Source organism: Bubalus bubalis, chromosome 3 (assembly GCF_019923935.1).
Source record: "Bubalus bubalis isolate 160015118507 breed Murrah chromosome 3, NDDB_SH_1, whole genome shotgun sequence".
Classification (NCBI taxonomy): domain Eukaryota; kingdom Metazoa; phylum Chordata; class Mammalia; order Artiodactyla; family Bovidae; genus Bubalus; species Bubalus bubalis.
In genome coordinates this window covers 170380780-170408371 of record NC_059159.1, presented here as the reverse complement: position 1 = coordinate 170408371, position 27592 = coordinate 170380780, and the positions used below count along the sequence as shown (strand labels likewise).

Sequence of the window (27592 nt, the reverse complement as noted above, 5' to 3'; positions counted from 1 at the left end):
AGAAAGAAGACTGTGTACTGAGTTTCGGATGTGAAAAACTTGGGAACCCTTGAGACTTCCAATAGAGATGCCAAGTGGATATCTGGCATTTAATATGTTCCCAGAGATGTGTTAAATAAATGGACATATGTATAGAGCATTTCTATTTTTAACACAACTTTACATTCCTTAAATCTGTTATAAACTACACTGAAGTATGTAGTGATATCACTGTGTTCTAGGGGAGGGAGGGTGCCAAGCGCCAGTGTCTCTCCAGGGCCACAGAGTCAGTGACAGCTTTGGTAATGGAACCCCGATTCCAAATCCAGTGCTCACAGCAGCTTCTGTAACTTATTAATTCTACTTTTCCCACCCACCCCCCCCACCAGGCCTCAGTCTACCCATCTGATAAATGAGAGGACATGGTTTTGTTTTTAATATTTGCATTTATTTAAATCTTTCTCCAAGAAACCCTTTGATCAAACAAAATTGTACCTTGGAGCCACTGTGTACCACAGATAAAAGCTAAGCCATAGAGCGCTGGGTTTGAAAACCACTGGTTTCCATGAACTCCAAGCCCTGCTCCAGCTCTGGGAGCACAGAAAGCATCCAGGATTCTGTTCTTCCGGGGTCACCCAGTGGAGCTGCGATGCCTTAGGAACCTGCACCCATTAGTCCATTTAAAATCCCGGGAATCTATGAAAGAGGAGAGCTTCATGAAGGAAATGTGTTATGACAAGTATTTGGCCTCAAAAAAAAAAAAAAAAAAAAAAAAGAAGCATTTGATAAAATGCTTTTGCGAAGAGATTCTACTGATTGCTAAAAAGCAGAGGTGGGTGTCGGCTGTGTGCGCATGTAGCAGGGATGCCTAGCATAGAATCCTTTCTCCCAAGAAGAGAAGCCGCGTAGGGTGGGTGGGTGGGTAGGCGGGGGGAGGAAATGCAGAAAGCGGAGATGCTGCAGAGTAAGCTGAAAAGGCCGCAGAAATGATTGCTGTGTCACAGTTTGTCTCCACAAAAGCACATTTTCCCCCAGATATCCTGCACTTACCCATTTTGAAATGTTTGTGCCTATGAAGACAAACCCATCCATCTACACGTATATGTGGCTTGTACCTGTGTATTTTCCTCCTTTCCTTTGCAACCCATGACCTTAATGACTCTGGACCAAGTCATTTGGAGGGATTAATGCCTGGTCAAAGGTCAAAGCCATTGATTCCTTCATGGCTGGAGTGTTAGTGGACAAATAGGACCTAGTTTATACACGTAAATAGGGGTCTGTGCCTCCTTTGGGCTTCTCTGGTGGCTCAGTGGTAAAGAATCCTCCTGCCAATGCAGAAGACTCAGGTTTGATCCCTGGAAAATTGCCTGGAAGAGGAAATGGCTACCCATTCCAGCATACTTGCCTGGAAAATCCCATGGACAGAGAAGCTTAGAGGGATCCAGTCCACGGGGTCGCAAAAAGGTCGGACATGACCTAATGACTAAACAGCAACGCCTCTTTTATTGGGAGTTTTAGTCAAGAAATTAAATCATTTTCACTTAAAAAAAATGTTTTTATTGAAGTATAGTTGATTTACAATGTTGCATTAATTTCAGGTATTCAAAGTAATCAGTTATACGTGTACATATATCCCCTTTTTTACATTCTTTTCCCATATAGGCCATTACAGAGGATTGAGTAGGGTTCCCTGTGCTGTTTATATTTAGCAGGGTCTTAGCTATCTATTTTATAAACAGTTGTGTGGAGGTGTCAGTCCCAGTCTCCCAGTTTGTTGCCACGCCTCTTCTCCCCTGGTAACCATAAGCTTGTTTAGATGTTCCTACCTGACCCAAATTCTGGTTCGTTGAAAGGACCGTTATCCCCAAGGTCAACAGAGCCCTTTACAAGATAAGCTGCGTTGAGGGGAGAGCTGGACTGGTCAAAGCATCAAAGTCATCAGGGCCAGTCCCCTGCCTCCAGCCAGCTCACTGAAGACGTCTGTCCGTGCAGTCATCCTTCCCATCTTACACAACCGTCCACTCAGCCCTTTCTGGATTTTGAAAACGAGGCAGATGCCGTCCTATGTCACTCTCTGAAGATTTGGATTAGATGCTATTATTGACAGATGGGAAACTGAGGTGTTGCATAACAATTGTATAACAATCATGGTTATACAGCCATCCACAGTTTAAGAATCAGCTTGAACTCCTGCATGTCTGACTGTCTGTAATGAGGTGCTGAGGACTCCTGTTTTTAGCACCTGAATATAAAATATATTAAAAATACATAGTTTTGGCTCCCAGTTCTCTGGTCCTGTTTATGTGTTGAGAGTAAGTAAATATGCTAAGAGTACATGATTTGGAGCCATCCAGAGTTCTGATTCTTCCATTTGCTGGCTGTGTGACCTTGGCGAGTTAATTAACACCTCTGTGTCCCAGTTTCTGTAGAAGGAGGGCACCAAAGCAGCCATCTCATACGTTTGCTATAAAAATCAGTTATGTGTGTTAAGTGTTGAAGACTGAGCTTCATGCTTATTAAAAGCTCTGAAGGCTTTTTTTTAAATGAATGCCTAATATACCTGAAATTTCCTTGTAGCTTGTTTTTTTTCTTTTTTTTTTTTTTTTTTTATTATGTAGCAGGTGGGATCTTAGTTCCCCTACCAGCATGTGAACTCATGTCCCCTGTGTTGAAGCGTGGAGTCCTAACCACTAGACCACCAGGGAAATCTTTGCGTAGGGCTTATAACATAAAGTGAAAGTATTAAGGTTCAGATATAGATAGATATGATTAATAGATAGATATTCTGACTAGTTAGGCTTTTTTTTTTCCTGCAAATGGTTAACCCCTTAATTCATTAATATTCCCAATACCTGGGCACGGTGGGTGAGGGTAAGTATTAGATCAGAAAACAACAGCTCATGTTTTAATCCTTCCTCTTGTTACCCGTGGACTATTCTACCTTCCAAAAATCATTTTCCCACTTGAGGCTTCAGTGTTTCCAAATGTAGAACAAGAAATCTGACCCAGATCATTCCTAAGGCTGTGTCACACTGTGGCTCATGCTGATACACTGAGCACCCCAAACTGAGGCAGAAGCCCTAGAGACCCAAGCATGTGTCCCCATCTCTTAGGCTGGAGTTTCCCAAACTGTGACTTGAGGAGAGGCGGTCCACACACACAGCTTCCAGTGAGCGCGGGACGCACAGAGGGGCGGGGATCCGTGTCAGTTCCCCATCCCTCTGCAGATTACATCACAGAATGTTTTGGTTGCTGCTGATATCCTTCCACACTGTCTCTTTCTACTTCCCTAAATTTCAGATTGAGACCAGGCATGGGTTTTGGTCATCCAGCGGGCCACAGTATTTGGCTGGAATTTGTTCATATCGTTTTCATCATATTTATTTTTACAGCCTTATTTCTACAGCTCCCATCCTACCAAATGCATGTTATAGTGATTTTCTTTGTTGATTGGGTAAAAATGTGGTTTAATTACTTCAAAGAAAATATTAAGTAAGATATAAGTACAAGTGATACATGAATACTCTTATAAAGCTGGCATTCAAATGATAGAAGTTTGGGCAGCCTTGTCTGAAGTAAGGATGTGGGATGCAGCGAAGTACTGGTAAAAGACCCATCCCTGAAAGTGCAGTGGCCTCTTCACTACCTGCCAGGAGCAGAGCAGGCTGGTGCCATGTTTATAGTCCGCCAAGGAGTTGGCTTTAGTGCGGGCCTGTTTACTGGTGGGTAGGGCTGAGCATTTGAGGCAGCCTCCGATGGGGACTGTCGTGCTCAGCCCGTGTCCTTCGCCTTTGTCTCTTGCTAGATGAGTTTAAATCGTTCATGAAGCGTCTCCCTAGCAACCACTTCCTGACCATCGGGAGCATCCACCAGCACTGGGGCAACGACTGGGACCTGCAGAACCGCTACAAGCTCCTGCAGAGCGCCACGGAGGCCCAGAGGCAGAAGATCCAGCGCGCGGCCCGCAAGCTCTTCGGCCTCAGTGTCCGCTGCCGCCACAACCCCAACCACCAGCTGCCCAGAGAGAGGTGAGTGCTGGCCCCCCCCACCACCCCTGCAGGCTCAGAGCCGGAAAAGAGGCAGGCACAGTGTAGAGGACGCACTTGGAACCCACGGCCTTGCAGGGTCCAGAACCGCAGTTTCTTGGGCTTCTTCCCTACTGGCTCTAGAGGCCCTGGGTTTCTTAGCTTTTCTGGAAAATGCCCTGAACTTCCAGCATATGTGTTGTCTGATCCATCTCACTGAGGAAGGAAATGAACAATAGCCCTGATCACTATATGACATTATACTGGTTGCTTAAATGTATTATCTAACTTTAAAATTACTTGGCAAAGCTGTTTTTAGCATCTTCATCTTAGTAGTGAAGAAACTAGGTTAGTGAATGAATCAAACAACTTACTGATTGAGGGCGTTGATTAGGGCCTGGAGTAGAGTGAAGCAAAGGAGGCGCCTACCCTGAGAACTTTAAGGGAGCACTCCCTCCCCAGTCACGCAGAGGCAGGGTCCTCACTGAGAGGGAGTGCCCTCAAATGCCCACCTGCCTTGCTGGCCTCAGCACCGCACCAGCCCTGCTCTCCACGTACCAGATATTCTGGTGGATGATGGAGAAGATAGGGGTGAGCAAGACTCACAGGGCTCATGCCCTCCTAGCACCTAGGGTCTATCTACTCTCTTGGGAGGATTCAAATTCAGAATTCAAATCCGAGTCTCTCAGACTCTGCTCTCCCAGGGCATTTATGAGCTATATCAGGGGGTTTTCTGTATTGGTGTCTCCAGGGTTTTCATGCAGGGGTCATGGGAGAGCAAGAAGGCAGGCTTGGGGGTCTGTCCACCCTGCTCCTGCCAGAGCATCAATGCATTCATCTGTTTCATATTTGGGGGTTCCACGTTCAGCTTTGGTCAGTGAAAATGGATCCTCCCTTTAAAAGACTGAAGCTCGGTCACCTTCACTTAACCGAGTCTATGCCAGTGTGCGTGCGTACATGCTCAGTCGCGTCTGACTCTTTGGATACCAGTCTCTTTGTACACTCTCCCAGGCTCATCTCTCTTCTCCCATTCCCCCCAGCTTAGATCCCTTTGCTTTGCATCTACCTTGTGATCCTGATTTTGTGAAACAAATGGAATTTCAGCCAGCAGTGGCTTACTTGTTGAAGTGCTGCAGAAGGAGGGACTGGGAAAGGGGTCCCTTGTCATCTGTGACAGAGGCCCAAACTGCCACCATGCGTGAAGGTGTGGAGTGGATTCTGTTCAGACCCACCGGGCATCTGTGACCTGCATCAGGCACTGGGGGAGATTCAGAAATGTACACAGTAACAGTGTCATGAAAGAGACCTCTTAGTGGAGGAGTGAGGAGGGGGTTCTGTTGGCAATCAGGAAGTGCTCCCCACAGGTATTAACTTGCTAGGAACACCATAGCAAAGTGCCATGGACGGAGTGGTTTAAACAGCAGAGGTGCATTTTCTCCCAGTTCTGGTGGCCAGAAGCCTAAGATTGGCGTGCGTGGTTTCTCCCGAGGCTCCTCCTCTTGGCTTGTAGCTGGGCGTCTTCGCCCTGTCTCTTCACAGGGTTTTCTCTCTCTGGGTGTCTGTGTCTTAACCCTCCTTTCTTATTCAGGACAGCAGCCCTGTTGGCTTCGGGCTCATCTCAGTGACTTCATTTTAACTTAATTACCTCTTTAATGATCTTATCTCCAGAATCCCATTCAGAGATACTGGGGTGAGGACTTGAACGTATGGATTTGCGGTGATGTAATTGAGCCTAGACCCAGCAAGAGGTGGCTTTTAACCAGATCCCTAAGTGATGGAATGGTGCATCCCCAGGTGGACCACACGGGCTGCCCATCAGGGCAAAAGAGTAACATTTAACAGTTACCAGACTTTAAACAAATGTGGGTGTCAGTTTTGCTGGTTGTCAATCTAGAGGATGAAGTGGTAAGTCCGGAAGCCCAAAGATGTGGGGAAGAACCATGATTAAAGGTGAGCAGAGTGTCCGGGGCACAGGGTGTAGAGCACAGCGGGCACACGGGGTCCAGGGAAGGCTTGGGTCGGCGGGGAGCGTCCAGAGGAGAGAGGACTGGGCAGGCCTTAGAGGGGAGGGAAGAGGGGCAGAATCGGGGGCCTGGATGAGATCACACCCTACCCTTGGCAAGTTCTGTGATCTTGAGGAGGTGACTTCTCTGCTCTGAGTGTGGATGTCCATATGTATAACGTGCTCTTCTCCCCAAGACGACAGGCATAGACAGCTAGAAGTATCCTCCCACCAGTGGGACCTGGAAAGAAAGAACTCGCCGTGTTGCCATCTGTCCTCCTGAACCAGGACCTCCCTCCTCCCCACATCTGGAGAGGACCTCTGGGTTCCATGTTGGCAAGTCCCTCGGTTCTGTTCACACGGCACGTTTTGGACTCTGGATACCGGAGAGCAGGGACACACGCGTGTGCACTGTGCCGACTCGTCCGACGCCCTCCCAGGAGAGCTGGGCCTCCTTGCTGGCAGTGGGCCGCTTCCTGCCGTGCGAACCGGAGGCTTTCCTGAGCAGGCAGGGCACCTCCCCGCCACGCAGCCGTGTCAGGCAGAGGTGCTGACACTGGGCAGCCTGGGCCACCTGAGCCGATCAAGCTGGAATTGGCTAATGAGCCACTCGCTCTGCTGTGATTTGTCTGTGTTCTGGGCTCCACGGGTGCTGAGTCCACAAGCTAATGCTCTCCCTTGTGTCAAGAAGGGTGGGTGGTGGTGTTGAAGTGGGGGTGGAGTGGGGAGAGGGAAAGAGCACAGACTAGGTCCAAACCCTGACCCCCTTTACTAGCCACGAGGCTTTATAAGTAACTCCCTGCAGCTCATTTGGAACAGCAGGTAATTCCACTAGCCTTCAGGTTAAGTATGAGGATTAAGATTTTAAAATTCAAAAAGCATGTCTCAGTTAATAGAGAGGTGTCACTTAGTACAGGTTCCCCCCGCTATCTGAAAGTAGAGTGTTTCTATGAAACCTTTCATAAGCTCAAATGGCATAAAGCAAAGACTCAGTTACCTTTTTTCAAGAAAGCTAAAATCTTGGGGTTTCTTTTGGTTAGGTCTTTTGTAAGTCTTTATTATTAATAAAAAGTGAAGTGGCATAAAGCAAACTTTCGAAAAGCAGGGGATACCTGTATATGGATTCTAAAGGCCAGGCACAGTTCTGAGCGTCTCCTGTGAATTAACTCCTGTTCCCCTCACTGCAATGCTGTGAACTAGGTCCTGTTACTGTTTCTGTTCTACAGATAAGGGAACCGAGGCACACACAGTGTAATAACACACCCAAGGGCAATGAATGTTATTTTATTGTTACTCCAAAGAGGTGTTTGCCTCGAAAATTTAGTGAGAAGTCAAATCTAGATAACTGGAGCTGGGTTTCAAGGCATGTTGGAACCTTAATACTGGACCAGAAGGATTTTGGTTATCAATTGTTGCCAGGAGTATTCTGGTTATCAGCTTCTGCCAAACAAGTCACTCAAGACTTCTTGGTTCAAAGCAACACTTGCTATAAACTCTCAGGATTCTGTAGACTGACTGGGTGCAGCTGGGGCTCCCTCAGGTTGGCTGGGGCTGGGGTCACCAGGGAGCTTGACTGGACTGGACATCCACGATGGCTCACTCCCAGAGGTGGCTGGTGATACTGGCCCTCCCGTGCCTGCTTCACGCAGCCTGGGCTTTTTGAAACGTGGCAGTCTCCTGAGACTAAAAGGAAATCTTAAGTCTTCTTACAGCTTAGCTTTTGAAGTCAGAGAATATCCCTTCTACCATATTCTCTCAGCCAAAAGCCCAGCGGAGATTCAAGGGTGTGGATATTGGGAGGTGTGGGGTGGGGGTGGGGGTGCAGAGGGAATCCTTTTTGGAGATTAAGTACCACAGGATAAATGGAGTACAGTTGGAGCTATAGGTCGCTATTCTGTATATAGGGCAAATAAGATGAATGATAATAATAATAAAAATCACAAAACAATAACTGACACCTATTAGTATGGATGTGAGAGTTGGACTGTGAAGAAGGCTGAGCGCCAAAGAATTGATGCTTTTGAACTGTGGTGTTGGAGAAGACTGTTGAGGGTCCCTTGGACTGCAAGGAGATCCAACCAGTCCATTCTGAAGGAGATCAGCCCTGGGATTTCTTTGGAAGGAATGATGCTAAAGCTGAAACTCCAGTACTTTGGCCACCTCATGCGAAGAGTTGACTCATTGGAAAAGACTCTGATGCTGGGAGGGATTGGGGGCAGGAGGAGAAGGGGACGACAGAGGATGAGATGGCTGGATGGCATCACTGACTCGATGAACGTGAGTCTGAGTGAACTCCGGGAGTTGGTGATAGACAGGGAGGCCTGGCGTGCTGCGATTCATGGGGTTGCAGAGTCAGACACGACTGAGCGACTGATCTGATCTGATCTGATTGAACATCTATTATAACAAGCAGTACAGCTCACTAAAACCTCTAGAGTCAGATTGCCTGGGTTCGAATCCCAGCTTTATCACCTTCTCAGTTTATAACCATGAGGAAGTTAGCACCACCTTTGAGCCTCAGTTTTCTCTAAAATGAAGCGAAGAGCAGTGCCAATACGTAGGGCTGTCTTGAGGATTAAATGCTTGAACCCACGTAAAATGTTTAGAACAGGGCCTAACACATGGAAAAAACTTAATACACGTTGTTCAGGCACTAAGTTGTGTCCGACTCTGCAACCCCATGGACTGCAGCACACAGGCTTCCTTGTCCTTCAGTGTCTCCCAGAGTTTGCTCAAATTCAAGTCCTTTGAGTCAGTGATATCATCCAACCATCTTGTCCTCTGTCACCCCCTTTTCCTCCTGCCCTCAATCTTCCCCAGCATCAGGGGCTTTTCCAATGAGTTGGCTGTTCGCATCAGGTGGCCTGTTTTTACCAGGCGCTGATTTTTGCATATAAATTGCTTAGCCCACAGTAGCAGTCATTGAGTCTGAATGTTGATCATAATGATGATATTTTTTTTCATCTAATCCTCACACAATCTCTATGAAGCTGATGCAATTGGATTTGTTTTATAGATGAGGAAATTGATGAGGCAGAGATGGAATTGACTTGTCCGAGGTCACAGGGCAGATAAGTGGCAGGATTGGAATGGCCTTGCTGACCCCATGGGTGGGGCTGGTGGTCAGGAGGCTGATGCAGGCTCCAGGCAGTGAACAGAAGCAGGAGAGATGGCTCTGCCTGCTTGGGGCACTTTGGTGTGAGTGTATGATGATGTTAAAGGCAGGGTTGGCTCATCAAGGTCATGGAGATGGTGGTAGACCAGGAATAGAGATTCAGGAAATGGCCCCAGTCCTGGAACCCTGAACCAACTCTGGAGGCCAGGCAGACAGGGCAGACACATGTCTAAGTAGAGAGAGGAGGTCAGGTTCAGGGCAGGTCAATGCAGCCAGTGTTTCCAGAGAACTCAGCCTGGGTGAGCTCTAAGATAAACAGGACACGCCCCTCCCCCAGGATCAGTGCCAATCCAGTTGAGGGCCACAGGACTAATTCCAGACCACACCTCCAACAGGGAATTCAGCACCTCACCAAGTACCTGTAGGGTTCCCAGCGTGTATTAGGTAACGTGGTGGGTCCCAGGGATAGTGTGTGAATTTCTTTCCGCCTGTGCAGGACCTCACCTACTGTCAGACCACAGTACTGCAGCTGGGCATGGCTAAGAAAGGCAGGACGCACGCAGAGGTCCCTGTGGATTGTCTCACTACCAGGAGACCCTTATGTTGTGCAGTTAAAAGGGGGAACAGACTGGGAAGTGGGCTTTGAGTTTGGTCCCTACTATAGCTAGACTTTTTGAAGCTTGGTTTTCTCCTCTGTAAAACAGACATAATCATTTCCTCCTCCTGCTTCTAAGGGCTTTATCTGGCTCACCTGAGATGGTGTGTCTGCCAGCACTTTGTAAAATCTGAGTACTCTATGAGAGGGGGCTCTGGAAGCAGGGTGAACTTGAAATTAAATTCATCAGGAAGAGAATGGGACTGAGTTTAGGTTCAAGGCAACACTTTCAGGGGGCTTCCCTGATAGCTCACTTGGTAAAGAACCCACCTGCAATGCTGCTGCTACTGCTGCTAAGTCGCTTGAGTCGTGTCCGACTCTATGCGATCCCATAGACGGCAGCCCACCAGGCTCCCCCATCCTTGGGATTCTCTAGGCAAGAACACTGGAGTGAGTTGCCATTTCCTTCTCCAATGTGTGAAAGTGAAAAGTGAAAGTGAAGTCACTCAGTCGTGTCCGACTCTTAGCGACCCCATGGACTGCAGCCCACCAGGCTCCTCTGTCCGTGGGATTTTCCAGGCAAGAGTACTGGAGTGGGGTGCCATTGCTTCGGGTTACAACCTGCAATGCAGGAGACCGCAATTCAATTCCTGGGTCAGGAAGGTCCGCTGGAGAAGGGATAGGCTACCCACTTCAGTATTCTCGGGCTTCCCTTGTGGCCCAGCTGGTAAAGAATCCACCTGCAGTGTGGGAGACCTGGGTTCAATCCCTGGGTTGGGAAGATCCCCTGGAGAAGGGAAAAGCTACCCACTCCAGTTTTCTGCCCTGGAGAATTCCATGGACTGTATAATCCATGGGGTTGCAAAGAGTCGGACACGACTGAGCGACTTTCAGTTTCACCACCTTCAGGCATTTCCACTGTCCTGCACACTTCCACCTCATTTAATCATCATGACAACTCACCTGGCAGTGTCAAGTCATCCCATTTTATGAATGGAGAATGTTAAGACGTAGAGATATTAATTGACTTGCTGCATAATCTCTATGAACAAGTGACAGGCAGGATCTGAACCCAGACAGAGTCCTTTCGTGTAACATCTGTGCCATTCTGTGTGCTCCCGAGACAAGATGATCCCCTGCCTGCACTGCTAACTGCGGAGTGGTGGAAAACACCTCTCATTGCAGAGAAGGGAGGGAAGCAGGGAGGGAGGGAGTATGGAAAAGAGAGGGGGAGGAAGGAAAGAAAGAGGAAGGGAGAGAAAAAAGGAAAGCATAAACTCAACTTGAGCAATGAATTCTGCTGGTTTCTGTGCAACTCCATAATTACTGACTCCCCGATCTCCCGCCTTATGCCAGACACTGGAAGGCACTTAAAGGTCATTGCTAAGGGGTCTTTGTCTTTTTAGCATCATTATCTAGCTTCAGGATGTGCTTTTGAAAAGGACACTTGTTTGAACCAGAAGACCTGAGTTCATATCCTGGCCCGGGCCCTGTGTGAGCCTATAAGTCCAGCATATATTCAGACTGAGAACATTGAGTGCAAAAAAAACAGCCTTGCAGGGATGGGGACAGCCTGAATAAAGAACAGTTTATACCTCACCTTTACCCAGAACAGCTCTTTATCCATTTTCTTTATGGGAATTCTCATTAAAACTCATTTGGGAAAATAAGGTGATTTTTTATTTTTGCTAAAACAATTTGCAAACAGCTGGGGCTCTCTGAGGCCCTTCCTAACCCCTAGGAGAAATATCACTCCCACAGAATGAGAGAGTAACTGTTCAACTCCAAAATATTGATAGAAGAACAGTAATTGAATCTGTGAGCCCTACTGCTTTCTGATGATGCTAATTGGTCACATCTCATGAGAAGCCTACAGTTCAAACCAAGATCTTCTCTTGCTTCAAATGACAATAGCCTTTTGGCGGAGTCTCCCCAGATCTACTCAGATCACTTTCCAGTCTTTATTCCAGGAGGTAGTCAGAATTGTTACTTAAGAAAATTTGATGTTGCCACATCCCTGCTTAGAACCTGTGGTGACCACTCCCTGCTCTTACGCACAGACTCTGAAGATGACCTGCGAGTCTGCCGTGGTCTGGCCCTGCGGCCTCTTGCTCCGTGTTTCACACCCTTTCCTGGCTCACTCAGCTAAGCCCTGGCTGTGAACCCTCTCCCACCTCAGAGGCTTCACACAGGCTGTTCCCTCTGCCTGGAAGGTGCCTTCTTTCTTCCTGACCTGCAGTGGTAGCTATGTACCCCGCAGATCTCAGCTCAAAAGCCTGTGTTCTGTGCACTGAAAGGCTGTGTTGGGGCCTACTTTAGATGCTTCTCTAGCAGTCTGATTTCCCAAATGAAGCCCCAGGCTCACTTTACCACTATATCTTTTTTTTATCCATTTATTAACACCTGTCTCTCCTGTAAGGCTGGCAGCTCCACGTATGCATCTGGACCCAGGTTTTTAATCACTTTAGCAGCGTACTTTGGAGAAGGAAATGGCAGCCCACTCCAGTGTTCTTGCCTGGAGAACCCCAGGGATGGAGGAGCCTGGTGGACTGCCGTCTATGGGGTCGCACAGAGTCAGACACGACTGACGCGACTTAGCAGCAGCAGCAGCAGCAGAGTACCTTCCTAGCACAGTAATTGACACACAGGAGCTGTTCAAAAAACTGTGCTCAATGAATAGACAAATTATTTTTTACTTGGAACAGGGTCCCCAAAACATGTCAACACAGTACTTTGCAGTTGTATCCCACTGCCAAATAAATGGGCTTCCCAGGTGGCACTGGTGATAAAGAATCCACCTGCCAATGCAAGAGACACAGGTTTGATCCCTGGGTGGGGAAGATTCCCTGGAGGAGGAAACAGCAACCCACTCCAGTATTCTTGTCTGGAGAATCCCATGGACAGAGGAACCTGGCGGGTGACACTCCATAGCGTGGCAAAGAGTTGAACATGACTGAAGCGACTTAGCACACAAGCACGCCATATAAATACATCTATGGATTTTTCACACATTACATTGTATGTGGTTAGATTGTCTTCATCATTCATAAGAAAGAAACTAAGGCCAAAGGGAGTGAAGTGACTTGTGCAAAATCATTCTGGGAATGTGTGAACAGAGCATGATGAAAATTCAGGACCACAGACCGTGACAGTCCAGGCAGGAAAATGGAAACTACAAATGAAGATCAGATCAGATCAGTCGCTCAGTCGTGTCCGACTCTTTGTGACCCCATGAATCGCAGCACGCATGAAGGTTGTCTTTAATTGACCTATATCCAAATTTTGCAAGTATCTGTTGTTAAGTCCCTTACTTTGGGAAATGCACCCTAGTGAGAGAAAAAAAAAAAGGGGGTGGGGGACAAAAAAAATACTTCCCAGAGTTTGTTAACTTCAGTCAGATGGAGAGAAATTCCTAGCACCGACTAGAGCAGTGCGACCAGGACAGGGTGTCCTGATTTTTGTGGAGGTTACGGTACAGTAAGACAGAGGACATTCAAGAACTTGAACTTGAGGGCAGGCAGTATAATTATTGGCATTTTACAATGACTGCTGGTCCTTGGTTTATTTTTACTTCTCATATTCACGCGGCCTTGACCCAGCAGTCCGGGCTCTCGCCAAGCACAATGTAATTACGCATTGTTGAGATGAAAATCTCTTGCGGGCATCCACCTCAGGCTTCAGTCCCGGGGCCATAGCTTCTGAGCCCATGTCAGCTTTTAACGAACTTTCTCCTGCACGCAGTGTTTAATTGGTGTCTATGGAAAGATTGCAGCTACCGAGATAATTGTTCTCTCTGTTATAGGACCCTCAGTATCCACGCTGATTTTGCTTCTTCTCTCTGAACCTATACTTACTTGCCTCTGGATTTAATCTCATAGACTCCTGCCGGGGGGCAGAGGGATGTGACTTCTTGTCTTTTATTGAGCTGAAGTCAGTGGCAGTTTATTAGACCGACAGTCCCTGCTCTCCCAGTTATTAGATTATGTGACTTCAGAAAATCTCCGAACCTACCTGAGCCCTACGTTTCCTCATCTGTATGATCAAGATGATAAGAAGAGCTGCCCTGTGGAGTTGATGTCTCAGTCAATTTATATGATAGATGTGGAAACTCTTCATAAAGAAATACACAGATACGATGTTAATATAATCAAGAGCGCAGTCATAGTAGATGCTAGATTTTTGATGAAGACACCACTTCTGCTTCTAAGAAACAGATCTTTCCATTAGAGAAAATAAGCCATGAGCCCAACAAAATGTAATAATGCAGTAGAGAGGCAGTGGAATTTCAGATACTTAAGACTTTGACAGTGCAGTCTGACAGGCCAAGTGTGGACTGCCACTTACTGCCAATGGAACCTTGGTACAGCATTAAGGTGACCGAGCTTCATTTTTCCCCTTGATACAGTAGAGATAAAAATAATACCTACCAGTAGAAAATCAGTAAAAGAACATATATGTCGCTTTTAGAACATAGTAAGAAGTCAAGCACCAGCCTCCTTAGCAGACAAATTTAGAAACTAATAATTTCTCAGTTAATAGAAAGTTAGGTTAAAATAAGGAATCCTATAATGCTGCACATATATAAATACAAATTATTTTAACTTAAGATATATATATATATATAGATATATAGATATATATATATATATATTTCTTGGCTTGTCTTTTGAAGTAGTGCCAGAATCTTTTCTGAGGGAGTTTGTATACTCCGTTTGACGTTTTCCTGGCTTTCTTGCATAAACCACACTAGCGTTTTGTATAGTATTTCCAACTTTGGTTTATTGAAAGTGAAGCAGTAGTTTAAAGACTCTTAAAAAGCAATCTAAATGTTTGTAGATTTTTATGAGCCCTCCCAACCTTTTTCAGGTACTTCTCCTTTATTTAATTTGATGGCAGTTCTTTCATCAACCGGTCTTTATAGAATTTTCCCACAGAATCCAAATGCGTTCCCACAGAAAAAGACAGCTCACATTTCATTGATTTATTTGACTTTTAATTCCATGATCTCATAGTAGCAAGTACAACTGGCATAAACAAGCTTGGGAATAAACAAAACCAACTCTCGGTGAGAGTGCTTGTTCCTTGGAGGAACCAGAAGCACGTGGGCTTTCTAGGAGCGTAACTGACCTGCCACGAGCATTCCGTGTGCCTAGACCATCAACCCTATGCTGGCCGGATGGAAGAAAGCGTGTCAGTTGTGCGCCAAGTCGGTTATAGGCAGGTCAGTTACAGGAGCATGTCCCGAGAGGGGAGCTCTTACTCCTCCTAACTCGTCACTGTAACAATAAATAATGATAATAATAGTTAACATGGAATCACTGTTTATTATTATGCACCAGGCACAGCTTTAAATGCCTTACATAATGTACTTGTGAATCCACACAACAATCCTATAAAATAGATTCTGTTATGCTTCCCCTTGTGTAAACATAGAATTTGAATGGCAGTAAAGGAAAGAAGGGAGAGAGATGTATTTCTATCAGGAAGACTCAAAGAATCCCCTTTTCTCTTTGCCCAGGTTATTCTGTTCATCCTTTAAACTTCAGCTCAGACCCCCATGCCTAAGCGGTGCTTGTCCTGACACTGGACCGAGTCGCTCTGTCCACAGTATGCCTTTGCTGCGTGCTGCGTGCAATGTTTTTCCACCACGTGGCACATTTGCAGGTGTCTGTTCAATCCCAGACTTCCCCTACTTGAGCACAACCTCTGCGAGGGCGGGGATTCTTTTTTTTTTTTTTAATTTAATTTAATTTAATTTATGTATTTATCTTTGGCCGGCCTGGGTCTTCACCATTGCATGGGCTTCTCTCTAGTTGTGGTGAGCAGGGGCTGCTCTTTTTTGCGGTGCCCAGGCTTCTCTTGCTGTGGAGCAGAGGCTCTGGGGCTCACGGGCTTCAGTAGTTGTGGCTCCTGGGCTCTGGAGCACAGGCTCAGTCATTGACCTGCACGGGCTTAGTTGCCCCAAGGCACGTAGGATCTTCCCAGACAGGGATCGGAAATGTGTCTCCTGCAATGGCAGGCGGGTTCTTATCCCCTGAGCCACCAGGGAAGGAAGGCGAGGATTCTACTCTTCTTGTTCACCACTGTGTCCCCCCAGTGACAGGTAAGGTGGCACGTAATGACACAGCGTTTGCTGACCTGAAGTGAGGGACCATTTGAGATGGAAGTTGAAGGATGATGATGCTTTGAACTTGGGGTGGAAAGATGGTTGTTTAAGAAAACAGCATATACTTATGAAGAATTGAATGTGACACTGATTTCACCCAGACATAGGAAATAAGAAATCAGAGAAAGCACATAAATCAAGATTGAGTACATGGGATCTGGAAGCAGCCAGTCTGGTGTAGAATCACAGTGAGTTGTGAGCTCAGAGCTTCTGGCCCTAAGTGTCCTCATCAGTAAAATGACGATAATAACAGTACTTTCTGTGCAGAGTTATTGTGAGGATCACCCAAGATAGACATTCAGCGTTCTTCAGTTCAGTATACTCAGTCATGTCTGACTCTTTGCCACCCCATGGACTGCAGCACGCCAGGCCTCCCTGTCCATCACCAACTCCGGGAGGTTACCCAAACTCAGGCCCATTGTTTCCACTGTTTCCACACCTATCTGCTGTGAAGTGATGGGACCAGATGCCATGATCTTCATTTTCTGAATGTTGAGCTTTAAGCCAACTTTTTCACTCTCCTCTTTCACTTTCATCAAGATGCTTTTTAGTTCCTCTTCACTTTCTGCCATAAGGGTGGTGTCATCTGCATATCTGAGGTTATTGATATTACTCCCAGCAATCTTGATTCCAGCTTGTGCTTCTTCTAGCCCAGCGTTTCTCATGATGTACTCTGCATAGAAGTTAAATAAGCAAGGTGACAATATACAGCCTTGACGTACTCCTTTTCCTATTTGGAGCCAGTGTGTTGTTCCATGTCCAGTTCTAACTGTTGCTTCCTGACCTGCATATAGGTTTCTCAAGAGGCAGGTCAGGTGTTCTGGCATTCCCATCTCTTTCAGAATTTTCCACAGTTTCTTGTGATCCACACAGTCAAAGGCTTTGGCATAGTCAATAAAGCAGAAATAGAAGTTTTTCTGGAACTCTCTTGCTTTATTAATGATCCAGCAGCTGTTGGCAATTTGATCTCTGGTTCCTCTGCCTTTTCTAAAACCAGGTTGAACATCTGGAAGTTCACGGTTCACGTACTGCTGAAGCCTGGCTTGCAGAATTTTGAGCACTACTTTACTAGCGTGAACTCCGGGAGTTGGTGATGGACAGGGAGGCCTGGCATGCTGTGATTCATGGGCTCACAAGAGTCAGTCAGACACGACTGAGTGACTTAACTGATGCCCATTAAGTCCGTGATGCCATCCAACCATCTCATCCTCTGTCGTCCCCTTCTCCTCCCACCCTCAATCTTTCCCGGCATCAGAGTCTTTTCAAATGAGTCAGTTTTTTGCATCAGGTGACCAAAGTATTGGAGTTTCAGCTTCAGTATCAGTCCTTCTAATGAGTATTCAAGACTGATTTCCTACAGGATGGACTGGTTGGATCTCCTTGCAGTCCAAGGAGCTCTCAAGAGTCTTCTCCAACACCACAGTTCAAAAGCATCAATTCTTCAGCACTCAACTTTCTTTATAGTCCAACTCTCACATCCATACATGACTACCGGAAAAACCATAGCCTTGACTAGACAGACCTTTGTTGACAAAGTAATGTCTCTACTTTTTAATACGCTGTCTAGGTTGGTCATAACTTTCCTTCCAAGGAGCAAGTGTCTTTTAATTTCATGGCTGCAGTCACCATCTGCAGTGATTTTGGAGCCCCCCAAAATAAAGTCTGTCACTATTTCCACTGTTTCCCCATCTATTTCCCATGAACTGATGGGACCAGATGCCATGATCTTCATTTTCTGAATATTGAGCTTTAAGCCAACTTTTTCACTCTCCTGTTTTCACTTTCATCAAGAGGCTTTTTAGTGCTTCTTCAGTTTTTGCCTTAAGGGTGGGTCATCTGCACATCTGAGGTTATTGATATTTCTCCCAGCAGTCTTGATTCCAGCTTGTGCTTCATCCAGCCCAGTGTTTCTCATGATGTACTCTGCATATGAGTTAAATAAGCATGGTGACAATATTCAGCCTTGACGTTCTCGTTGCCTGATTTGGAACCAGTCTGTTGTTCCATGTCCAGTTCTAGCTGTTGCTTCCAGACCTGCATACAGATTTCTCAAGAGGCAGATCAGGTGGTCTGGTATTCCCATCTCTTTCAGAATTCTCCACAGTTTGGGGTGATCCACACATTCAAAGGCTTTGGCATAGTCAATAAAGCAGAAATAGATGCTTTTCTGGAACTCTCTTGCTTTTTTGATAATCCTACAGATTTTGGCAATTTGATCTCTGGTTTGTCAGCCTTTTCTAAAACCAGCTTGAACATCTGGAAGTTCACAGTTCACATACTGTTAAAGCCTGGCTTGCAGAATTTTGAGCATTACTTTATTAGCATGTGAGATGAGTGCAATTGTGTGATAGTTTGAGCATCCTTTGGCATTGCCTTTCTTTGGGATTGGGATGAAAACGGACCTTTTCCAGTCCTGTGGCCACTGCTGAGTTTTCCAAATTTGCTGGCATATTGAGTGCAGCACTTTCACAGCATCATCTTTTAGGATTTGAAATAGCTCAACTGGAATTCCATCACCTCCACTAGCTTTGTTCATAGTGATGCTTTCTAAGGCCCACTTGACTTCACATTCCAGGATGTCTGGCTCTAGGTGAGTGATCACACCATTGTGATTATCTGGGTCATGAAGCTCTTTTTTGTATAGTTCTTCTGTATATTCTTGCCACCTCTTAATATCTTCTGCTTCTGTTAGTTCCATACCATTTCTGTCCTTTATCGAGCCCATCTTTGCATGAAATGTTCCCTTGGTATCTCTAATTTTCTTGAATCTATCTCTAGGACCTCTAGTGTTCTTAGCATATACCAAAGAGTAAACAAATACTAGCTCTTAGTGGGGTTGCCCTAATTGTTATTAAATAAGATTAGATCAGTGTTTTGAAGTGAAATTGTGGAGGGATTGAATATCCAGCTGTGGAATTTGTATATTACCTTTTAGATGATGAGTAACCTTTGGGGGAAAATACCAGAATGCAATTAGGAAATGTTCTCTAGAGAATCAGTGGACTCTCTCACCGGGATATAAGAGGATTTGGTGTTTCTTCCCTGTGCTGACATGAGCTTTACCACTGATCTGTTGGCTAGGGCAGTGGTCCTCACCATGACCAGGAGGGCTTTTTTAACACAGCTGGCTGGACGCTTCCCCCGGGGTCTCTGATTCCATAGGTGGGGCATGGGTCCCAGGTCCAAGATGATAGTGATATTGCTGGTCTGGGGACCAAACTCACCTTGGATTAGAAGCCTCTCTTCACTGCCATAAATATAGTCTCATCCCATGATGTGTGCACTTGGTGGAAACCATGCAAACATTAGTTCCCTTAAGGGCATCGATAGGATATTGGGAAGGGGTGAAGGAGTGGGAGAAGGGGAGGAATGTGTTGGTTGAATAAGTTTAGGAAATGTTAAGTTTTTAAAAAAAAAAATTCAGTAGAGAAGGGATCATGTGTGTATTTTCTAAAACTTGTCTGGTCACAGAAGCATTCTTTCTGAATGTTTTAAAGGGTAGGGTTCCTCTGCACACAGCAGAGGAAGAGAACGAGTTACTCCAGGTGGAGAGGCAGTGGCCCAGGATACTTGGTGTGCTGCCACAGGCTGTGAGTTCCTGACAAGAGAGAGCCTCAGCCTCCAGCCAGACTCCTTTGAGTTGAGTTTCTAACACCTTCTGCTTAAACAGATGCTAATGGCTCAGTCTCCCAGCAGGTACAACGCCTGCTGAGAGGTGGCAGGACTGCTAACCAGCAGCGGCCAAAATAACAGCAGGAAGACACTCAGTCCCTGGTATAATTAGGGAATAAATTTACCCCATTTGGCTTAGAGGCATTCCTAACTCTAAAAAGTAAACTATTACTAAGACAAATACCTTATGTACAAGACAGATACCTTACCTATAGATTATTTTGTTTTGCAAAGGACTGTCACAGTACTGGTCTTATCTGATCCTTGTATTAACTTGAGAAGGTAGAGCTAGAACACGGATTAGACTCCCCAGGCACAGGTGAGAAAACTAAGGCTTACAGAGATTAACGACCAGCCCAGCGTTGTGAAATAATACCCCTTCTTCTGTTGCCCTCCTGTATAGGCATAGCCCTTTGTTCGTGTTGGCGAATATGTGCATTCATAATTACACCAAATCTTCGTTCATTTTCCCATGCATTCCTTCATCCAGCAGATACTTAGTGATTACCTGCTAAGTGCCAGGCATTGTGCAAGGGGTCCTGGTGGACTGGTGAATAAGACAGCTCTGTTTACAGAGATCTTGAGATCTAGCAGGTAAAGTAAAAGCAGCACAGGCCTGGGCCTGCGCCTGTGCTTTACCTTGGGAATCTGAAGCTCAGGAAGGCTAAATGGCCTAAAATGACAAAAGCATACAATGCCATAGCTGTCAGGGAGCCTAAAAGGTCATCTAACCTACTCCTGTCATTTTATTAAAGAGTGAAATGAAACAGAGCTGTCGTTCAGTTGCTCAGTCGTGTCCGACTCTTTGCAACCCCATGAACTTGCAGCACGCCAGGCTTCCCTGTCCTTTTCACAGAGCTTGTTTCACAGAGCTTGTTCAAACTAATGTCCATTGAGTCATTGATGCCATCCAACCATCTCATCCTCTGTCATCCCCTTCTCCTCCTGCCTTCAATCTTTCCCAGCATCAGGGTCTTTTCTAATGTGTCAGCTCTTCTCATCAGGTGGCCAAAGTATTGAAGCTTCAGCTTCAGCATCACTCCTTCTAATGAATATTCAGGATTGATTTCCCTTAGGATTGACTGGCTTGACTTCCTTGCAAATATACACATTATATTGCTTGTGTATTGCTCTGTAACACACCACCACACATTTAGAGGCTGAAAGCAACACGTATTTATTATCTCACAGCTCCCATGGGTCAGAAGGCTAGGCCTGGTGTGGCTGGATCTTTTGCTGATATCTCACAGGCAGAAGTCAAGATGTTGAAGTTGTGAGTAGAACCCTCTTCCAAGCCCAGTCTGGTTGTTAGCAGAACTCACTTCTTTGTGGTTGTAGGACTGAGGTTACTTTTTCCTTGCTGGTCATTGGTCCAGAGGTCACTCTTAGCTCCTAGAGGCTATTCTCCAGTCCTGGTACGTGGACCACTGCGCCTTCATAGGAACAAAGGTGCAGCAAGTCCTTCTCTTGCTTCAGTTCAGTTCAGTTCAGTTCAGTCGCTCAGTCGTGTCTGACTCTGTGCGACCCCATGAATCGCAGCACACCAGGCCTCCCTGTCCATCACCAACTCCTGGAGTTCACTCAGACTCATGTCCATCGAGTCAGTGATGCCATCCAGCCATCTCATTCTCTGTCGTCCCCTTCTCCTCCTGCCCCCAATCCCTCCCAGCATCAGAGTCTTTTCCAATGAGTCAGATCTCTCCAAATTCCCTTTCTGCCAGCAGGAGAGAAAACTCTCTGCTCTTAAAGAGACACCTCTAATTAGATTAGGTCACCTAGATAATCTCTGTGCCAAATATCAGGACACAGTCTTGGGAATGATATCTTACCATATCCACAAGTCCTGGGGTTAGAGCCTGGGAAGGGAGGAGACATTTTTGAAGTTCTGCCTCATTCAGTTATATAACTTGGGTAGTAATGGAACAGGGAAGAGAGATCCTGGGTTCTCTCCAGGGGCTCAGGGTATATAATAATTTGAATACTTATTGCTGTTTAACAAAGTGACCCAAATTTAGGCCCTTAAAGCACCAATCATTATATTATGCTCATGATCTGTGAGTTGGAAATTTGCACCAGAATTGGCTGGGCAGTTCTTCTGTTGCACAGGAAGTTACTTGCAGCCTCTCAGTGGTATTCTGCTGGCAGCTGGGCTGGGCTGGAGGTTCTAAGAAAGCTTCGCTTGCATATCCGGAGCCTTAGCAGAGAGGGTCAGAAAGCTGGGCTCAGCTGGGCAGCTCCCATCTTCAGGGTCTGCTCATGTGTTCTCTCCAGCAGTGTGGTCAGACTGCTTATAAGTGGTCTCAGAGCTCCATGGGAAATTTTCTAAGATACGAGAAGTAGAAGCTACTGGTCTCTTGAGAGCTGAGTCTGTAAACTAAGTGAATCGCTTCTGCCCCATTTCAGCGATCAAAGGTGCCAGGAACCCGTACAGATTCAAGGGGAGGTACCAGAGATCTCCTGTCTGTGGCAGGAGTGTCAGAGGATGCAAGGCTCCCTGCTGTACATTGTGGGCTTTTCATTTGTTTGCTTTTTTCCACTGTGATACATTTTAGTACAGAGGGCAGTGCACTGTTCACGGACCTTGTGAAGAAATATTTTCTAATACAAACTGGCCCTTGAGAATCTTCATCAATCAAGACAGCGGTTGTTTTAGTGGATTTATCTTGTGGTTTATGCCCCCTACACTGTGCTTCAGCCTAGGTAAATGTTGTTGTTCTTCTTTTGTACTCTTGGAAACTGGTTAAAGGGAGAGGATGTTCCATAGTATAATTTTTATTATTTGAAAAGGGTACCAGAAATGGGAAGGAAGGGGATTCTGCCAGCTGTGGAGTATTCCAGAAGACTGGGGAAATAACCACAGGAAATAACCGCCAGACTCTCTGAGAGAACCCAAATGAAAGTTCCACTGATACCTGACCCCCGCATAAACACCTATGCTGATTAGTAGACCACAGTGACGTTCTGTGTCTCCTAGAAAGATTATCCGTTCAAAGCCAGTGCCCAGTAATGCTTGAAAAGTGTGACTATTTCCCCTTCCCAGTGCACAGGCACCTAGGGAGAAGGCTGTGCATCCCCTTGAGAGAAGGTGAGCTGTGTGCAGGGTGCCTCCTTCCTCCAAGGAAATACTCTGCTTCGGGGGGTCCAGGTACTCCTTGTGACCTCAAGTGGGTTATTCTCAGGTGCCCACGGACCAAGGCTTGTCTAGGCATCATTCCAGTCTGGAACTCTGAAAATCTGCCACGCTAAACACACAGACCGCTGCACCCTCCATAGTTAATTGCTGCTTTCGTGGGCCCTGGGGCTTCCCTCACAGCTCAGTTGGTAAAGAATCCACCTACAACGCAGGAGACCCCAGTCACTTTTCACTTTCACCTTCTTTCATGGCCCCTGACCTGCCGATGGGTGTGTGTACCATACCAGTGCAGGCACCCTGCTTGGGGGGCGGGGGGCATAGTGAATTCGTGACAAAGACCCATTTTGAGTGTGTATTCAACTGTCCTATGGAGGAAGAGGTACAAGCCCACAGATAACCCTTGGCTGGCTCAGGGCAGCCTGCTGTCAGTCACAGAAGCCTAGACGTACCCTCCCAACCATTGAGGCAATGAAGCTTTAACTAAGAATTTGTTTTGCATTTCCTTTCTATTTATGGGGGTAAAGAAGGCAGTGAGGCCAAACCCCACAGCACCCCAAGGGTGCACGCTCGGGGTGAGGGGCAGAGATGTGTGCTTGCAGCTGACTCCCGCATAAGGGATGCACAAGGCTTGTTCAGCCCAGCGCTACCAGGGATGTCTCCAGGCCCACCCCTGGGTGTCCTTGTGCATTCGTAGCAGGTAGGGCAATTGACTCACTCCGTTGACGTAAGACAAGAAAATAAGCATCTTCAGACCCTTTTTGTTGTTTTAGTTTTTCTTTTTTTTCTTTCCTGAGGCTCAGAAGTGGCTTCCTGTTCAGAATAGACTCCAGAGGATTGTCAGAAATAGAACCAAGTTCTAACCATTTCTGTAGCTCTTTATCCTCTTCAGCACCATTTCCCTGTGCTCCTCCCCACCTCCACCCTCCACATTGCCCAACAAACTCACACCTGGGCAAGTTGTAATCTCAGCAATGCAACAACTCACTGGTGACCTTGAGGACATCTTGTTGCCTCTCTGAGCCCAGTTTTTCATATTCTTAATAATCCCTGATACCCTTTCCAATCCAACCTATGACACAGAAAAGGTGTGCAGATCGAAATCTGAGAACCCATTGGAAGAGCTTTAGAAAGTTTAAAAGTGATAGAAAAATGTAACATATTGCTGCCTTAATAGTGTTTTTCCGGTTGTTTTAAAGGATGATTTTTTGGGGGGGGTAAATGTTTTATGGAAGTGTTAGAGTTATATAGCAAGTGAAAATCCCGTTAAGTGTGCAGCAAGATGAATTTTCACAAAATGAATTCCTACATGTAACCAGCACCCAGATCCAGGAGCAGGGCGTCATCCCCAGGGCAGAAGCCCCTCGGTCCTCTTCGCTCCCATTAGGTACCACCAGCCTTCTCTCCAAGGGAGTCATGCCTCTCAGGGCTGCTCCCACTCTAGTGCAGTTTTCCTTCTTTTATACAATGTGGATCTTGGTATCTGGCTTTCTTTTACCTTTCGTTCTTCTGTGAGATTCCTCCGTGCCGTTTTGTGTGGTTTTGGCACACTCATTCGCAAGGGCGCTCCCCTGTGTTTCTAGACCTCCGTTCTCCTGCTGCACAGTCTCCAGCATGGGGCCATGAAGGACGTGCTGCTGTCTTCCACATGCCCTGGGGTGAACTTCCGTGTGCATTGTGTTGGGTGTCTACTGCTGCTGCTGCTGCTAAGTCCCTTCAGTCGTGTCCGACTCTGTGCGGTCTACTAGGGGCGGGCTTATTCAGCTTTACAGATGCTTCAGTAGGTACTTCCTGATTTTCCCAACATTGCTGAGCCAGTGATCTCTCTTGCAGGTAGCTCAGCCAGAAGAGTTTTCCATTGTTCCACGTCCTTGTGGATATGAACATACACTTAGTGTCTCTTGTCCTTTTTATTTTGATCGTAGCATCCTGCAGTACATCCTGTTGCAATTTTAGTTGACGTGGTCCTGATGACTAATGACATGGAGTTTCATGTGCTTATTGCCTTTTGAATATCCTCTTTTTGACCTGCCTGGTCATATCATCATATCAGTTGCCTACTTCCCCTTTTGGTCATTTTTTGGGGGTGGGGGACACATATCACATTTATTAAACAGTTTAGTGAGAACTTTGCAAAGAAAAATGTAAATCGTGATAATTGCATCTCCTCTGGTTTAAAGAGACTCAGAAAGGAGTGGCAGACTCAGGCAGTATGAACTGACTTTGACTAGCCCAGCATCCAGCCAGCGTAGGAGTTATTTATGGACTATAAATACAGTCTGTGATTGGGTACAGGTAATGCAAATATATTTTCTAACTCAGGCTTGTCTTTCCACTCTTTGAATGGTATCTTTTGATGGATATGTTTTAATCTTAATATACCCCTATTAATCAATGTGTTTTTTCCCCCTTTATGGTGAGCTGTGTTAAGAAATCTTTACCTACTCCAATCTCATAATGATGCCCCTCTCTGTTTTCTTCTAAAAGGTGTTTTAGAGATGCTAATATTGTATTATTTTTCACATTTAGACCTGTAATCCCTCTGTTAATGAAACTGGGGTATAGAAGAGATTGTGTCAAGAAGAGATTTTGAGGTTGCTGTTTTAATATCAATATTCAATGGATCCAGCAACAATTATTGAATTCTTTCCCTGGAATTTTAAAGCTGTACTTATTTCAAAAGGACCGTTTTCTTTGTGAGCTCAAGAGGAACACAACAGTTTGTATTCGTGAGAGACAGTGTGTGCCTACGCTATGTCAGGAGCTTTGCGTCCATTATCTTATCTGATCTTTAAGACAGTCCCGCAAGTGATGTATTATTCTTCCATTCTGTAGTTGAGAAAACTGAAGCTTAGGAAGGACAAGCGATTAGCTGAAGGTTAAGTAATGAGCAGCAGAGCTGGGATTCCATACCCCATCTTTTCTGACTCCAGAGCCACATCTAGCTCTTTCTTCACGCTTCATGGAGACAGCATTCATTAGAACCGTGGAAGGTGAGGGACCAGTGAGACTGGGACATTAAGCGATAAGCAACTGGGCTCTTCTAGTAACCAAGAGGAGTATTTTTACCTGGAACGTTTATGAAACACAGTTATTCTTTGCCCTCAGTAATAATAATGGTTAATGGTCAATCATAGCGCCCTTTCACTGCAAACCTCCCGGGAGTTTTGTGTGTCTGATTCTCATTCTGAAGATTAAATGTAAGGTAGGTATTACCTTTCCCGTTTGACAGATAAATAAACTGAGGATCAAAGAGGTGAAGTGAGTTATCCAAGGTCAAATATCCACAGCAAAATAGTGGTAGAGCAGGCCCAGCATTTCCTCGGCTGAGCCCCCTCCCTGCCCGGATCGTTGACCTCGAGGGCCACCTCTGTACTTCAGGATGTAGCCCCTTAGCCCTGACTGGCCGCTTCTACCATCCCTGCCTTTCGGTCTGTGTCTGCTTTTCTGCCTGCCCACTGCCCAGGAAGAGGAAGTCGCTCTTGCAGCTCTCCACCTGGGAGCTTCCTGCCACTCTAGCCTCTCTGTCAGCCCTAAGGAGGCTTCTGGATCCTTCCTTCACTTGCCTTCAGTACAGCCATGCCCCAAAGCAGAAAGCCAAATTTGAAAATGTTACCTGTCACCTCTTTCCAGACACAAAACTGTAACTGCCAAAGCTGTTTCGTAATCCTCCCCAGTTAAACTTCTGACAATCTGATTTTAAAGACTGTCAGATTTTTGCATTGCTAATCTTCCTCTCCTGCCTTCTGCCCTCAGCTTCTGCCCTCCCCCCAAAAGACCTATTGCCTTCACGGCACAACACCAAACCAGAAAACATCTACATCGTGGGGAGAGACCCCAGGATTCTCTTCGGGTCTTTTTCCCACCTCTGTGAACTGTTCCAGGAATCTCTGACATCATGTGAAAAACTGAGAGGAAGAAGAAGAAACTATTAAGTCAGAGATAGGAGCTCAGAGAGGGGAATGATTAAAACTAAATAGGAATGTGGGGAGAATGGACACTGAGTGGGTCTGATGGCCAGTTCCAGTTCTCGCTGGCATGTCCATAAACTGAGGCTTCTTTCAGTAGAGCTCCATGATGGGTATATTCATCTGTGGTCAACACTGTTACTGCAACACACACACAGAGTATACACAGCGCACCCCCAAAACAGTGCGTCATCAGAGACCTAAGGACAACTGTTTGTCTTCCTAGTCTCTGCTCTGTAAAGTACACCGTTTGTAGAGTCTCACAGAATTACTCAGACACCCATTACAGTGTCACAGAAATACCAAGGAAGAAGCACAGGGCATAAATAATGATTCAGACTTCCAATTTCATTATTAAAAAAAAAAAACTCTCCCTTTTAAACAAACACTTCCGGTAGGCAAAGGAGACTTCTGGATTCTAGTTTTCTCTTTGAGCCTAGAGCTGTTCTCCCCTTTCTCCTTGGCACTTGATTTGTATGATCGTCCCTAAAATGCCACTGGCCTGGCACTGCATTCCTGTCTTGGGCAAAACCTCCAATTAAAATCAGCAGGAAGTTTGCTAGAATTAGGAATTCCAGCCTGGGCTCCCCACCCGGGTGGTTCTGAGAGGGAGGCGTGCGCCTTTGAAAGTACTGATGGGAAGACCAGGGTGGCAGAGCCTCTGCCCTCCAAATGCGGAGGGAGTCCAGCTGTGCTGCCGGGAGGCCTGTCAGTTCCTGGGCAAACCCTGGCTGAGGCCAAGACCTAGTCTGCAGGGGAGCAGCGGGGGCGTCTCCGTGGACCACCGTCCAGCTCCTCCTCCGGCCTGGGTTTGAGAGGGGAGGAACACTACAGCAGGGAGTGGAGGGCACACTGGGGTTTGGATGGAGACATCCTGAGCTCTGATCTTCTGTGTCCATGCTGTGTGACCGTGGGCACATTGCCGTCCGCTCTGGTCCTC

At 46.2% G+C, this 27592-nt stretch overlaps 1 protein-coding gene across 1 annotated transcript in view; it reads left to right on the top strand.

Annotated features, from left to right (window-relative positions):
• The window catches only part of BRINP1 (BMP/retinoic acid inducible neural specific 1), a 200040-nt gene that overhangs the window by 166001 nt on the left and 6447 nt on the right, over positions 1–27592 (top strand). Inside the window, exon 7 of the mRNA XM_006061423.4 lies at positions 3785–4007. Within this exon, the coding sequence (XP_006061485.1) occupies positions 3785–4007 (223 nt within the window). The remainder of the gene's footprint in view (positions 1–3784; positions 4008–27592) is intronic.